This window comes from Scyliorhinus canicula, chromosome 5, assembly GCF_902713615.1.
Source record: "Scyliorhinus canicula chromosome 5, sScyCan1.1, whole genome shotgun sequence".
Classification (NCBI taxonomy): domain Eukaryota; kingdom Metazoa; phylum Chordata; class Chondrichthyes; order Carcharhiniformes; family Scyliorhinidae; genus Scyliorhinus; species Scyliorhinus canicula.
In genome coordinates, this window is record NC_052150.1 from 62,460,267 (window position 1) to 62,477,195 (window position 16,929).

The window sequence follows — 16,929 nt, forward strand, 5'->3', positions numbered from 1 at the left end:
TCAGCAGCACAGTAAGGGCAGGAATTAAGTCTCATTGAGAGATATGGAGATCGCCCTAGCGAGAATTTCAGTCTAGTGGCATGCAGAAGCACTATAACTGATTGCAACATTCTTTAAAGAGGATTCACAGCCTGCAACTGAAGTGATGTCACCAAATCCACAAAGCAGCCAATCACCGATTATGGCATTATTGTTTCAGGGCCAATTCTGTTAATCAGCAAAATTTGTTAATTCACATCAGCATTAAAAAACAAGTTAAGATGCAACTTTTTAAGGATACTTAAACAAATACAGCACCCCCTGCAAATCCCAGTGGATTATTCAGCTGGCATGTATTTGTGTGTTAAGAAATCCGGATATTGCACATATAATAGAGACCACCTTATTAGATAGGTATTCTGATGTTTCTTCTTTACTTAGCATCTCTCGTATGCCATAGGTACACAAAACAGCAAGGGACAGGAGTCATTGCACTATAATGACAATTCTGTTAGACATGATGTGGAGATTAACCTGGTGTTGTAAGGCTTCTTACTGAACTCTGTTAGAGGCATTGTATGCTACAGCTAAATTTAAACAATAATTAGAAACATGTTTTATATCAGTGAGAATGTGAACAGGACCTCAGTTTCATGCCTAATTTGAAAGATTGCACCTCAGGAATTACTCAATACCGCTCAGTATTAATCAATACTGCACAGAACTGTCAGTCTAGGTTTTGGGCTCAAATCTTGAGTGACCCATAACTTTCTGTCTCAGAGTGAGAGTGCTCTACCATTAAGCCAAGGCTGAAACTTCAAGGCAAGTATTTCCAAATACATACAAATAATGATCTTAACAGGAGAGTAATACCTATAAATAAATATTTATGCATTTCTTGTACACGTGCATATTGTAGAGTATTTTAAATAATTGTGGGAAGTAACTTTTCTGGTGATTATGGTGAACAACGCAGGATTATGCCAATACTCCTATCCTCCATCCAATCTGCTCTTTTCTACTACTTAAAAGTTGCTGCCAAAATACTGGAAACATTAAAACAGCAGACTACACGTTCAAAACTAGACATTTAAAGTGAACTGCTAATCCCATGTTCTTATTAAGTTATTTTCAACACCTTGAAATCTGCTCAAATTTGACTTCCCCGACTCCTGGGTTGCTCTGCGATCAGGGCCACTACAGCTTTCTTGGACCACACTCCAAGACTCAAAAGTCATGATTCTGCTGCTCAGTCATTTAAAGCTTTATAGTAACCTTTTCAAGTGTACAGTACACCCCCTCCAACCACTGCTGTTCTTGGTGAGCTTTTGACTGCAATTCTGTTTTTGTTTTCAATTTGTTCAGATTTGCAACATTTACTGTATTTGTTTCTTTCCTGCAAATATACTGGTGCAAAATTTGGTTGCCTTGAAAGACAAATACCAAACTAAAGTTGCTGTTGGACGATGAGTAATATAACAAGTGATCAACATGATTCAGGTTCTTTACATCATGAGTTAATTAGTGCATGGAGCAAGAGAGAGAATACATTGGAGACACTACAACATCGTTGCTGGCAAGAGGATGCAATTAGATTCATGGAATGATACATCACAGGAGGCGGCCATTTGGACTACCTTTAAGTGTTGGTTCTTTGAGATTTATCTAATAATTCCCACTCCTCAACTCAAACAGCATAAATCTTTTTGAACCGTTCCCATTAAAAATGCAAACAAAAGCATTTATAATGCAAGTTTAAAAATAAGGACAGAATGTATGACTTTAAAATGGTGACTCAAACATGACTGCATGCTCTGGTTTAAATATCCCCTACCTTCTAGTCTTGCTTCTCCATGGTCTTGACTCCACAGGACAGCTACTGGTAATATATTAAAACTACTATGTGGTATTCCATATCCTATTAGAAAATTCCAGCTAAACATTTCCTAACCCATGTTAAAATGTCTGAATGTTTCCTTGTGATCCAATAAATGGTACTATATTAGAGTGAGAAGGTCATACTTGACTCTCACATTTCAATCAGTATTCTCTGGGTACTTGATCTGTTCCAAAAGATTCAGTGCAGCAGCATCTCCTTTTTCTGAAGCGATAAATTTAAAATATATTTTTAAACATTTTGATTGTTTTATATTTTCAATTAAAATCTTAATTGGGTTAGGGGTTAGGAGACAGAGTAGAGATAATAGGTATGTACTCAAATCGATAGGATGTGACTTGTGGTGCCCAACCCCTCCACCCCAGGATCTGTACAGGGGTTTCACCCTTTCACTACATTTATAAATAATTTCAATGAAGGAATGGAGATCTATGTATCCAAGTTTGCTCTCAATGCCATGTTAAGTGACACAGTAAATAGTGTAGATACAAGGAGATACTGCAAAGGGATATTGTCAGATTGAATGAATGGATAAAACTATAGCAGAAGGAGTTCATTTTGAAGACCGCAAAAAGATATATACAGTATTTTCTAAAAGGTGAAAAGCTGGGAACTGTGGAGACGCAGCGACTGAAGGGTCTAAGTACAGCAATCGCTAAAAGCTAATCAACAGGTGCAAAATATAATTAAGGCTAATGGATGAAACACAAAGCCATGAAAAGTTTAGATGGGAGCCCATTTAAAGTAACACATTCAGTCCAGCACATTGCATTTCAGGAAAGATAACATAATGGCCTTACAGGAAGTACAGCAGAGATTCGCCATAACGATGGATTAGACCTTTCCTCCCTGTAGTGCAGAAGATTAAGGATAATACACCTAACTGAGGCTTTTAAGATGGTTAAAAGAATCAAAAAAATAACTCATGATTGGACTATTTCTTCTAGTGGGGACATCCAGAATAAACCTTAAAAGTTATAGCTAGGCTGTTCAGGGGTAATTATCTGGAAGCACATCTTCATAAAAAGGGAATAGTAAATCTGGAAAGATTTAGGCTAGGTCAATTGAAAACTTCAAGTTAAATTAATAGGTTTTGATTGGGCTTATGGAAGCAAGGCAGGTAGATGGGAGTTAAGATACAGACCAGCCATGTTCTAACTGAATGGCAGAGTGGGTTTGAAGAGCTGAATGTCATACTCCTGTTCCTATGTTGTGTTTAGACTAGCTGAAGGTCTGCCGCCACTATATATATATATATATATATATAAAATCTTTATCGTCACAAGTAGGCTTACATTAAGACCGCAATGAAGTTACTGCGAAAAGCCCCTAGTCGCCACATTCCGGCACCTGTTTGGGACTTCTGCGAGGAAACCGGAGCACCTGGAGGAAACCCACACAGTCACAGAGAGAATGTGCCGACTCCGCACAGACAGTAGCCCTGGCGCTGCAAAGCAACAGTGCTAATAGCACAAAACACTAAATTGCTAAGAATTGTCCCTCTGTGGACCCGGGTTCGATTAAGGCCCCGGATCACTATCCGTGTTGAGTTCGCACATTCTCCCCGTGTCTGCATAGGTTTCATCTCCACGGCTTAGGAATGTGCAGGTTGGGTGGATTGGTCATGCTGGATTGCCCCTTGGTTGGAGGGAAATAGTTAGGTACTCTAAATTTATTTGCGGCCCAGTTTTGGGTTGCCAGTTGGCACCCCACTGGCAACATTAAAACCCTGCTTACCCAATCTACCCACCATCCTGAAGAGATCATTGAAAAGTACATCATTTTTATTTTCATGTGTACATATTTATATTTAGAATTAAGAGGAAACGAATAATTTGCTTTTATATAAAGAGCCCACACAAGAAATCCCAAAGCCCTTTAAAGTCAGTGAACTGGCAATAATAATTAATAACATAGTCATATCTCACGAAAGCAAATTATATAAATGACCAGTTAATCTACTTTAATGATGTAGAGCACACACCCACTCTGTTTTAAGTAATAAGAATCATCTTTATTGTCACAAGTAGGCTTACATTAACAGTGCAATGAAGTTACTGTGAAAATCCCCGAGTCGCCACATTCCGGCGCCTGTTCGCGTACACAGATGGAGAATTCAGAATGGCCAAATTACCGAACAGCATGTCTTTTGGGACTTGTGGGAGGAAACCGGAGCACCCAGAGGAAACCCACGCAGACACAGCGAGAGCGTGCAGACTCCGCACAAACAGTGAGACCCAAGCCGGGAATCGAACCTGGAACCAGGCGCTGTGAAGAACATTTCTAACAACTGTGCTACTGTGCAGTCCATATAGTGCCTGAATAGGCAACAGGACATCAGTTTAATATCTCATTCAAAAGACACAATTCTGACAACTTAGCACTGCCCCAGTACTGTATTGAAGTGTCAGTCTACATAAAACACTGAAGTTCATAAACGAACCTCTGACTCACAGGCAAGAGTGCTACTAAGCAAGCAGACAATTAGCAGTTTGTGTGCATTTTATTCTCCCATAATGTTCTGCTTGCTGCAAATTATTGCCTTGTTGCAACTCAGCTCAACATTTGCATCTGCTTCCCAAACAATTTTGATCGGACCTGGGCCTTAGGATTGGCAGCGTGACATCCCCTGTTCTTCACCGATGTGTGTCTGTCCTTTTCCCACGGACCTGTCTTTGTAGATCTAATATCCCTTGTTCATGTCTCTACCCATTTCTGTGGATTCCTCTTTCCAATACTGCCTTTAGTTCCAATTATGCCTCAGTATTAAAAACGGAAAAGCAAGTTTTAGTGAGTTCTACAATAATTTCTCAACCAACAACACTGTGCCACCTGTATCCCCTTTATATATATTTATATGTGCAGTCTATCAAACATGCAGTGTGGTCTATTAAACAGTTAAAGCTCCAATTCTGATTTAAGCATTGGGGAACATGAATATTTTCCTGACAGATTCTCCTTTTAAAGAAAAAAAATAATATTTGATGTAAATTACCATTAGACAAATGTATATGTTTTCTAATAAACGCAAATTACTGCGGATGCTGGAATCTGAAACGAAAGGGAAATTGCTGGAAAATCTGAGCAAGTCTGGCAGCATCTGTAGGGAGAGAAAAGAGCTAACGTTTCGAGTCCGATGACTTTGTCAAAGCTGCTTTGACATATGTTTTCTTATCCACATTGTATATGTTTTCTTATCCACAACAAATTCTATTCCCTCCTTTTTAAAAAAAAAATATCCACCCTTATATTCTCTTCCTTATAGGAAAAGATGCCCCTCTTTCACAATTTATAATAATTTATTTGAACTTGCACCTTTTTTCATTAGACAATCAGATTATGGGCAACTGCTATCAATCCGCATAATCTGGTCAATCTCCCTGTTCTCCAGCATTTGTTTCAGGCTCACAATGTCAATCCATAGTCTCTTTTCATGAATACTTTCTGTGGAGTGGACATTCTCCCAAAGGGAGCTATAGGGCGGGATTCTGGCCATGTCTACTGCCTCCACCAGGGCAGGTGTCCCTGCTACCAATGTACCTTTTTACCACTTTTTGTATCTTTTTAGTTTCCCATGCCAATCTTGAACTCCATTCTAATTCTGTTAATAACAGTATTTTCAAATTCGCTAATATCACCCAAAAAAAAATCAATCATCTACATATATCATGAAGATGCCGAACATTTCCTTCCATGGTACCAATAAAACTTCTCAGGGTCTGCTTTCAACTGAACACAGCCCAACTTTAACAAAACTGACCTCACTGAGAGATACCAAACTCATTCAACCTGAATACACATTTATTTAACTTCCAGACCACCCTGTGTTTGGTACCTCCTTCGGAGGATGATTAAAAATGTATCTTTGAAGCTGACGTCCCTGTAAGAAAGCCGCTTTAATATGTCGACTGGCAGTTCCAAACATTTGTAGCTAACAGAGCCACAAAGATCTTCAAAATAACCTTTTGTGTCATCAGTGAATCTACCCATACATCTTGGTCACAAGTTTTCTCCAAAGCCTCATACCACCAACCAGCCTGGCTTTGGCCTCAAGTGCCATCAGCAAGCCCCTTTCTGTGAATATTCATCCATGAGATGCAACTCGTTGTCCCCTATCTTGGACCTCCATGTACCCCCAAATTCTTTCCAACTTTGCAGTTCTTGCTGTTTTATATCTTTTATAAATTTATCATCTAATTTTTGGATGCCACTAAGACCCCTTGGATGATATGCTTCTTGTAGCATTCCTAATCTGTACTATATTTCTTGACCTTGTTAAGCTGGGTTCTCAATCCTATCTTAGATCTCGTTCCGGACTGTTACTGCTTGATTTTCCCCTCCTGTTATGAGATGTTCTTTCAACGGTTCTTGGTCTCTCCCTGTGGGTATAATCACTACCAGACATACGGTCCGACAGACACTATGTTTCTGTGCTCTCCATTTTTGTACTTCACGTTCCCAAGCCATGAACCAAACCTCCTCCAATTAACCTTGTACATTCAACCAGTGTTTATATTTTCCGGTGGCCTTCCCTACTCTACCAACAATAGTGGGGTCCTTTCACTGACTGGCTCCTTCTGGCAAGTCTGTCACCAACGCCAATGATTGGCAGCTGTCTTTTGGGACAAATAGCCTCATTCGGTTAAAAGAAAATTACTACAGATGGAATCTGAAACAAAAACAGAAAATATTGAACAACCTTAGCAGATCTGACAGCATCTGTGGAGAGAGAATGGGGCTAATGTTTCGAGTCTGGATGACTGTTTGTCAAAGCTGGAGAGAACTGGAAATAGGGTCAGATTTACACTCTTGTGGGGTGGGTGAGGAGCAGTGGGGCTGGATAGAGGGCCAACGATACTTGGAGATTGACAAAGGAGTCGTGGACAGAAAGACAAAGGGAATGTAAATTAGGGTGATTAAGGCTAAGAAGGATGCTGATAGTGGCACGTTCATCTCTGGATTGAAATCTCGTCTCATCAGGACAATGCCTTCGCTTTGGTCAATACCCCACTTCTTCTTCGGAGTCTTCTGTCTCATGTTTGGTTTCAAATACCCTATCATATCTCTGGACAGTTTATTCCAGAATGGAATTTCGAATCACACCTAAAACACCGATTAACTACACCCATAGGCATTTCTGAGGTCATTTTTCTGTTAACATTTTACATTCATTCCTCCTGCCATAATCGTTAAACGTGCTTCTGTCCTCATTATATTTAGTTATAAATCTTTTCTCATTGACACTTGGGGCCAGTTTCTAGACCATCCTTCGCAATCCCATTAACATCGAGTCTTCCTGAGACTGTCTTATTGTTGATCATTCATTTGTGTCATGAAGGCTACCAGGAAGGAATGTTTGCCCAATAACTTTTTTTTTAAAAAGAGCCTGACATTTGTTCTAACAAGGTGTATCTTTCTGCAAATTTAGCTCCCGTCAAAACCAGAAACCTATCCATATTTGTAACTTTAGCACAGTCTAACTTGTACACCAGCACTGATTTCTACAACTGATTTTTTGCAGCTTAGCATACAGTCTGCTAAATTCTATTATGTATTCTTCCATGGAGGTTGCCACTGACTTTCTAAACTTGTCAAAATCTGACCAGGCCTCATTCGCAGCTAATAAGTAATCCTTTCTATAAGTCCTATCCATGAAAGTTAATAATTTATCCAAACCCTTCATTTGCGTTCAAATTCTCGGGCACCAATTCTGAGACTAACTTGCATCTTATTTTACTTTCATACAGTATCAGACGTGCCACAGCCATTCGTTATTTTGTCTTGGGCAAGGGTGTAACCATTGTGCACATGGTGACTTCATTCTTCCATTGGTCAGAGGGTTGTGTTCAGAAAATAATGATGGGTAGGCATACCCTTGGATTCAGCCATTTTTTTCTAAGTCACTCTTCAAAGTTGGAATTCAGAACACAGTCATTCAGCCAAAGAAATCTTAGGTTGCAATATGCCATCTATCAAACAATCAGTGTGGTCCACTAAACAATTAAGCTCCAATTCTGGCTTCAGCTTGGGGAAAAAGTATTTATGAACACATACAACTCCTCCTCAACAATTCCTTAATTTGCTCCCGTTATTTTAGGCCTTTTTCCTTTACTATCTGATTATAGCTTCCCTCTAATGCAAATCCTTGCTTCCTGTTCTAGATCTTCCCTGCTTGCTAATCTTGGTGCGCCAATGCACATCTCACCTCCTTCATTGTTGTGGATCTTCCAATCCCCTCAGCTGTAGTAACAATTTCTGTCATTAAGTTTGCCAAAAGATGGCAATGCTTGATGACTGATTAAAGAGTCCCACATAAAAGGAATGCCCAATGAATACAAAATCAGGCTGCAGAAAAGTAAAGGTTCGTCATCGGACTCGGGAACTTTGAAAGCTTCATCTCCTGAGAAAATGGCGGAGGCTCCTGCTGGTTCTTTGGCCACTTCACTAACAGTTCAGATTCTTACAGGCATCTTGGTGGGGGAACTGAAGAAACTGCAGCAGGTTGTCTCGGAGGACCTCGACAGAGTAATCAAAGGAGTCCTGTCCCTTATTCATACGCCCTTGGATAAAACAGATCTTATGGCAAAAGCGCACGTCATGGTGCTACATGATAAGGAGTCAGCCCTTTCGAGGCAGTAACCAGGTCACCTCCCTGGACATGGCAGGGGTGGCCGATGACAACAAGATGCTATGGGCCAAGGTCAATGATCTGGAGAATCATTCCAGAAGGCAGAATTTGAGAGTCATTAAGCTGCTGTAGGGTCCAAACCCACAAAATATATGTCACAGCTGTTTGGAGAGATGGTGGGGGAGGGTGGAATGGATTCCGTTCATAGTTTGATCGGGCCAACAGGTTGCTCAAGCAAAAGCCCCATTCTGGTGAACCACAATTAGAACAGAAAGGGTCCTGCGGTGGGCGAAGGGCCAATGGGATGGGAGGGCCACACCATTAGCCTCGAACAGGATGTTGGCGTGGAACTGGCTAAGAGGCAGACAGCTTGATAGACTCAATTTTACTGGACTACTGAATGGAGTTAAGTCGGATTTGAAGAAGTGGGACAACCTCCCTCTGTCCTTGGCAGGCTGGGTCCAGTCGGTAAAAATTAATGTACGTTCAAGGTTTTTATTTTTGTTTCAGTGTCTCCCTGTATTCCTTCCAAAATTTTTCTTTGTGAAGGTGAATGAATTAATTTCTTCCTTTACTTGGGCGGGCAAGACCTCACGAATTTGCAGGTTGTTTCTGCAGAGTGAGAGGCATTAGAGGGGAGCTAGCGCTACCTAATTTGTTATTTTACTATTAGGCAGTGAACAGGGCTTCCATATGGGGGCGGATGGAGGCAAGTGTTTGTAGGGGTACTAGTTTGAGGACCTTGGTTACTGCTCCGCTTTCATTTTCCCCTGCAAAATTTCCTTCAAGCCTAGTTGTGGTGGGCATTGAGGATATGGAGACAGTTCACGCAAAACTGAACTGTCTCCATAGACAGCTGTCAACACTTGCATTGGTGGTTAAGGGAGTGAATATTTAAGGTGATGGATGGGCTGCTTCATCTGAGTTGATGCTAAGGTTCCCGAGTGTTATTAGAACTGCACTCATCCAGGCAAGTGGACGGTAGTCCATCACACTACTGACTTGTGCCTTGCAGATGATGGACAGGCTTTGAGAATTACAAGATAAGTTACTTGTAACAGAATTCCCAGCCTTTGGCCTGCTCCCATAGCCACAGTATTTATATGGCTGGTCCAGTACAGATTCTGGTCACCAGGATGTTGATGGAATTTAGAAATTGTAATGCCATTGAATGTCATGGGGAATTGGTTAGATTCTCTCCTGAAGATAGTCATTGCCTGGCACTTGTGTGACACAAATGTTACTTGCCACTTACCAGCACAAGCCTGAATCTCGTCCAGATAACTTTGGTATGAAGAGTCATGAATGGTAGTGAATATATTGCAATCATCTCCTCTTCTAACCTTATGATGGAGGGAACCTCATTGAATGAGTAGCTAAAGGTGATTGGGCCTCAGACACTATCCTGAGGAAATCCTGGGACTAAGATGATTGCCTCCAACACCCACAACCATCTTCCTCTGTGCTAGGTATGACTCCAACTATTAGCGAGTCGTCCCCCCCCCCCCCCCCCCCCCCCCCGTCGTCCCCCCCCCCCCCCCCGCTCCGGATTTCCACTGACTTCAGTTTTGCTAGCGCTCTTTGATGCCAAATTCAGTCAAATGCTGCCTTGATGTAAAGACAGTCACTCCCACCTCACCTTTTGACTTCAGCTCTATTGCAAATGTTTGGATCATGGTTGTAATGAGATCAGTAGTGGAGGGGCCTGGGTGGAATCCCAACTGAGCATTAATGAGCAAGTTAGTGCTGACTAAGTGCCACTTAATAAGCCATTCCATCACTTTGCTGATGGCATGGTAGCACAGTAATTTGCACTGCTGCTTCACAGCGCCAGGGACCCTGGTTTGATTCCCGGTTTGGGTCACTGTCTGTGCAGAGCCTGCACGTTCTCCAAGTGTGTGTGTGTGTTTCCTCCAGGTGCTCATGTTTCCTCCCACAAGTCCCAAAAAACGTGCTTGTTAGGTGAATTGGACATACTGAATTCTCCCTTAGTGCACCCGAACAGACGCAACAGTGTGGCGACTCAGGGATTTTCACAGTAACTTCACTGCAGTGTTAATGTAAGCCTACTTGTGACACTAATAAAGATTATTATGTTGAAAGTCGACTGTTGGGGTGGTAATTTGGCCTGCTTTTTGTGGGCTGGACATAGTTGGGCAATTTTCTACATTTCCGAGCAGATGAAAAATGAAATGAAAATCGCTTATTGTCACGAGTAGTCTTCAATGAAGTTACTGTGAAAAGCCCCTAGTCGCCATATTCCGGCGCCTGTCCGGGGAGGCTGGTACGGGAAGATGCCAGTATTGTATCTGTACTGGAAGAGCTTGAGGGGTGCTAGAATGTTGTCATAGCCCACAGCCTTTGCAGTATCTAATGCCTACAGGCATTTGTTTATATCACGCGGAATGACTCAAATTGATTGTAGACTGGCATCTATGATGATGTTAGGAGACGGCCAAAATAGATCATCCACTCGACACTTTTTAAAATAAATTTACGCTATAGAATTTACAGTGCAGGAGGCCATTCGGACCATCGAGTCAGCACCGGCCCTTGGAAAGAGCACCCTACCAAAGCCCACACCTCCAACCTATCCCCGTAACCCAATAACCCCACCCAACCTTTTTGGACTCTTAAGGGCAATTTAGCATGGCCAATCCACCTAATCTGCACATTATAGGACTGCACATGTGGGAGGAAACCTTGAGCAACCAGAAGAAACCCATGCAGACACGGGGAGAACGTGCACACTCCGCACAGACAGTGACCCAAGCCAGGAATCGAACCTGGGACCCTGGCGCTGTGAAGCAACACTGTGCTAACGTGTTGCCCCGCTGGGCCAGCATTTATTACCCATCCCCAAAAGCTCTTGAGAGCGTGGTAACAAGCTGCCTTCTGCAGACCCTGTGGTGTAGGTATACTCTAAGTGCTGTTAAGAAGGTGATTCCAGGATTTTGACCCAACAGTGAAGGAACAACAAAATATTTCAAAGTCAGGACAGTGAGTTGCTTGGAAAGAGTGAATGTTTGTAGAAGGGGTGCCAATCGATCAAGCTGCAAGTATGGATAGCAGATTTCCTTCCCTAAACGACATCAATGAAATGGATTGTTTCTTTATGATACCTGGCGATGGTTTCACAGCCACCATTAGTGAGAACAGCTTTATTCATGGAATTTAAATTGCACCAGCTGCCGCGGTGGGATTTGAACCCTTGTCTCCAAAGCATCAACCTGGATCTCTGGATTACTAATCCAGTGACAATGTCATTACGCCATCACCTCCTCCCTAGTATATAAATTTTAAAAATAACTTTATTTTGGGACTTCATTTAATTTACCTTCCTCTGGTCTCCATTTTCTAATAAAGTATGCGAACATTGTGCCTGAAGCATACTTGGCCCACAATGCAGAGATCAAAACCATTCTCTGCAATGTCAAGTCTTGGCTCTATATTATTCTATACCAGGGGAATGGGTTGACTGGATTTTCCCACAAATAGCCGATATGGACTCAATTGGCTGGAATGAGTCTATCACTAAATCTGATTACAAAAGAATCTAAAGCCCAACGCACTCATTCATAGTACAGCACTGGCATAATTACCCTGCAGCATCAATTAAAAAGATGTTCAGCTTATACAGTTATGTTTTAAAGTGCCCACAAATAAAGTTTACATACTAAACTTACAATGTATGAATTCAAACTAAATCCATGAATATAGACCAGGAATACCATAAGAGCCTCAAGACTAATAAGAGCTGTTTATGTATTCTGAACAATTCACATAACCTCACCTTTTCTGCATCTTGTTCAAAGAGCCTGAGCTGAAAGCACTGATCCAGTTTCAGCTTGCGAATATGCCACATCTGATGCAGATGCTGCCTGGTTGAGTGCAGTCTGTCCAACATACTGGACACTTTTGGTACAAGACCCTGAAAGTCAGCATTCCCTGATATAGAGTTCTTATGGGGAAAACTTTCGCTACTTTGAATTCTCTGCAGCAATCTTTGCCCTTCTAGGTCCACCTCTTCAATTGGAGCTTTGATTACTTTCTTTTTCAGTAGTGTATGCTCATCAATCATCTTTCTAGCTCCTTCCAAGTCCTGAGGGAAGTCCTTTTTTGCTAGCATCTCCTGGAGTTCTTCCAGTCTGGACAACATGTGCGATGCATTGCTTATGAAGTCTTCGAAGGCCACATGGATTTCAATCCACTCCTCATGGTTATATTCCAGACAGCCATCAAACTCAGGAGTGAGCTGGGATGGATCAACAACTTTGGTAAGACCTTCTATGGACACCATGGTGGTCTAAAAACAAGACAGAACAAAAAGTATATTTTATTCTCGTGAGTTAGTCATTATTAAAAATTACACTTTAGTGGTACATGTAATATAGACCCTTGTGTCACTTGTCGATCAACTTCCATTCATTCCAGCATAGCTCTTGCTTTATGCTTTTCATAGCTGGGATTCTGAGTTTTTTCCTCTCTGCAGTACAGCGACAGAAACAAGAGAATACATTTACGAAACAAGATTATCAACATAAGTTAATAATTATTGGACCTATGGTTGAAAAATGCCAATTCTAAAGCTTCACTCCCAATTCTGTGGGAAATGCCTGTACGGGTGGGCAGCACGGTAGCACTGTGGCTTCACAGTGCCAGGGTCCCAGGTTTGATTCCCTGCTGGGTCACTATCTGTGCGGAGTCTGCACGGGTTTCCTCCGGGTGCTCTGGTTTCCTCCCACGGTCCAAAGACATGCAGGTTAGATGGATTGGCCGTGATAAATTGCCCTTAGTGACTAAAAAAAGGTGAGATGGGGTTATTGGGTTACGGGGATAGGGAGGAAGTGAGGGATTAAGTGGGTTGGTGCAGACTCAATGGGCTGAATGGCCTCCTTCTGCACTGTATGTTTTATGTTCTATGTTCACTTTGCAAATATACAGGATAGTTTATTTTGAAACAGGAATACACTGCATAATGTTGGTTGTGGAAACCCATGTCCTGTGCAGCATTCTGGAGCATTCCCATAGATTGCAGCAAAACAGTCCTTACGGCACTGCAATAAAGGGTTTCGTACTTGTAGATTTTTTAGAAAACAATTAACTGGCAATTAAAGTTTTCATGATTCTTATTTGTTTGGAAAATGAAGCAACATTGAAGATTTTTGTGTTACTTAACAACCGGTGCTCATTTTAAACTTTAACCTCATGTCTCTTTTCTGTAAGAAGCTCATAATTCATTTAATTCAAAACATCAGGCCAGCAAAAGGAACACAGATTTTAAGAATGTGATTTCAGAGGAATAATTTTTACATTATCCTTATTCCAGCAAGTAAATGTATTAACATTGCTACATTAATATACTGAACATCAAATTGTTCACCAATACAAGTTGAAACCTTCAGAAGGAAAGAGATAATTAAAACAGGCAGTGGAGGGTTAGGGTGCCAGGACTAAATTCTGACTTTATTTGCTGACATTACTTCTAGATGTCCCTGCAATATTTAATAAGGTGAATCTTAACATTTTCTTAATTTGCTTCTCCTCCATTCTTAGCTCTATGAAACTGGCTATGTACAGTTCCATTACTATTTATCTAATTGCAGCCAACAAATCTCAAACAGCACCTCAGCCTCACCTTAAGAGTCACTATAGGTTTCATAATGAGCTCCACTTCTTCCTCAGCTTCATGCTCTGGCCCTTGACACCATCATTTCCATATGTGTGCCAATTATACCCAGTTCTATTCTTCCACCATCTCTCTCTACCACCTCCATAAATTCACACTGCCATCCAATGAGCAACGATGCAACAAGTAGGAAGATCAAAGCCATTATTTTTCAGTTACAGCATTAACTCCACCCTCCTACATCTGCCATCTACTCAGATCATAGAAATATAACAGCACAGAAGGAGTTCATTCAGTCCGTCAAATGTCAGTTTAGACTTGGGTGTGCCGGCTGAATACAAGAGCAATTTAGCTAATCCAACCTTTTCCCAAAGCCTTGGAATTATTCTCTCTTCAGGTTGTTTATCCAGTTCCTTTTGAAATTCATGGTTGAATCTGCCCCACCATCCACTCAGGCAGTGTATTCTAGGCCGCTGCTTAAAAATGTTTTTCCTATACTCAGCGTAGAATGATTTCACTTTGGTTGAGATTAGCTACTGCAGTGCAGAATAGGCAGCAAACACAACACTTTTGCCGAGAGTCTCGAGGCTGAGATGATTTTTGAATTAAAATGTTATACTCAAACTGAAAGTGAAGCATCAGGAGAAATTCATTAGTTTGTCCTCCAGTAATTAGCATAACTGGGGGATGGGAACCAAATGAGGAGGTTAGTGGACAGTAAGGAGGTAGTAAAGCCTGTAAGGAACTAGATCATGAAGTCAGCATGACTAAGGGGAAGAGTAGGCAGGGAGCAGATGATGAACACAAAGGGACTGGTGGTCTGAGGTGCATTTGTTTTAATGCAAGAAGTGTAGTAGGTAAGGCAGATGAACTTAGGGTTTAGATTAGTACCTGGGAGTATGATGTTATTGTGATTACTGAGACTTGGTTGAGGAAAGGGCATCATTGGCAACTAAATATCCCAGGATATCGACGCTTCAGGCGGGATAGAGAGGGAGGTAAAAGGGGTGGAGGAGTTGCATTACTGGTCAGAGAGGATATCACAGCTGTGCTGAAGGAGGGCACTATTGAGGACTCAAGCAGTGAGGCGATATGGGCAGAGCGCAGAAATAGGAAGGGTGCGGTAACAATGTTGGGGCTATACTACAGACCTCCCAACAGCGAGCGTGACATAGAGGTACAAATATGTAAACAGATTATGGAAAGATGTAGGAGCAACAGGGTGGTGGTGATAGATTTTAATTTTCCCAACATTGACTGGGATACACTTAGTGCCAGAGGTCTAGATGGAGCAGAATGTGCAAGGAGCATCCAGGAGGGTTTTCTAGAGCAGTATGTAAATAGTCCAACTCGGGAAGGGGCCATACTGGACCTGGTGTTGGGGAATGAGCCCGACCAGGTAATTGAAGTTTCAGTAGGGATTACTTTGGGAATAGTGATCACATAGAACAGTACAGCACAGACCATGCCCTTCGGCCCTCGATGTTGTGCCGAGCATTGTCCAAAACCAAGATCAAGCTATCCCACTACCTGTCATTCTGGTGTGCTCCATGTGCCTATCCAATAACCACTTGAAAGTTCCTAAAGTGTTCGACTTCACTATCACAGCAGGCAGTCCATTCCACACCCTAACCACTCTCTGAGTAAAGGACCTACCTCAGATATCCCTCCTATATCTCCCACCCTGAACCTTATAGTTATGCCTCCTTGTAACAGCTACATCCACCTTTCACAATTCCCTAAGTTTTAGAATACTCATGGACAAAGACAAGAGTGGTCCTAAAGGAAGAGTACTAAATTGGGGGAAGGCCAACTATGCCAAAATTCAGCAGGAGTTGGGGAATGTGGATTGGGAGCAGCTGTTTGAAAGTAAATCCACATTTGATATGTGGGAGGCTTTGAAAGAGAAGTTGATTAGAGTGCAGGACAGACATGGCCCTGTGAAAATGAGGGATAGAAATGGCAAGATTAGGGAACCATGGATGACAGGTGAAATTGTGAGATTAGCTAAGAGGAAGCATACATGAGGTTGAGGCGACTGAAGACCGACGAAGCTTTGGAAGAATATCGGGAATGTAGAACCAATCTGAAACAAGGAATCAGGAGGGCTAAAAGGGGTCATGAAATATCTTTAACAAACAGGATTAAGGAAAATCCCAAAGCCTTTTATTCATACATAAGGAGCAAGAGGGTAACTAGAGAAAGGGTTGGCCCACTCAAGGACAAAGGAGGAAAGGTATGCGTGGAGTCAGAGAAAATGGGTGAGGTTCTTAATGAGTACTTTGCATCGGTATTCACCGAGGAGAGGGACATGACGGATGTTGAGGTTACGAATAGATGTCTGATTACTCTCGGTTAAGTCGGCATAAGGAGGGAGGATGTGTTGGGTATTCTAAAAGCCATTAAAGTGGACAAGTCTCCAGGTCCGGATGGGATCTATCCCAGGTTGCTGAGGGAAGTGAGAGAGGAAATAGCTGGGGCCTTAACAGATAGCTTTGCAGCATCCTTGAACACGGGTGGGGTACCGGAGGACTGGAGAATTGCTAATGTTGTCCCCTTGCTTAAGAAGGGTAGCAGAGATAATCCAGGTAATTATAGACTGGTGAGCCTGACGTCAGTGGTAGGGAAGCTGCTGCAGAAGATACTGAGGGACAGGATCTATTCCCATTTGGAAGAAAATGGGCTTATCAGTGATAGGCAGCATGGTTTTGTGCAGGGAAGGTCATGTCTTACCAACTTAATAGAATTCTTTGAGGAAGTGACAAAGTTGATTGATGAGGGAAGGGCTGTAGATGT

General features: G+C 41.9%; 1 protein-coding gene across 8 annotated transcripts in view; it reads right to left on the reverse strand.

Moving 5' to 3' along the window:
* Positions 1-16,929, reverse strand: part of LOC119966020 (triple functional domain protein) — a 684,537-nt gene that overhangs the window by 408,710 nt on the left and 258,898 nt on the right. For all 8 annotated transcript variants that reach the window (XM_038797164.1, XM_038797162.1, XM_038797163.1 and 5 more), the window contains exon 5: positions 12,298-12,810. In XM_038797164.1, the coding sequence (XP_038653092.1) occupies positions 12,298-12,810 (513 nt within the window). The remainder of the gene's footprint in view (positions 1-12,297; positions 12,811-16,929) is intronic.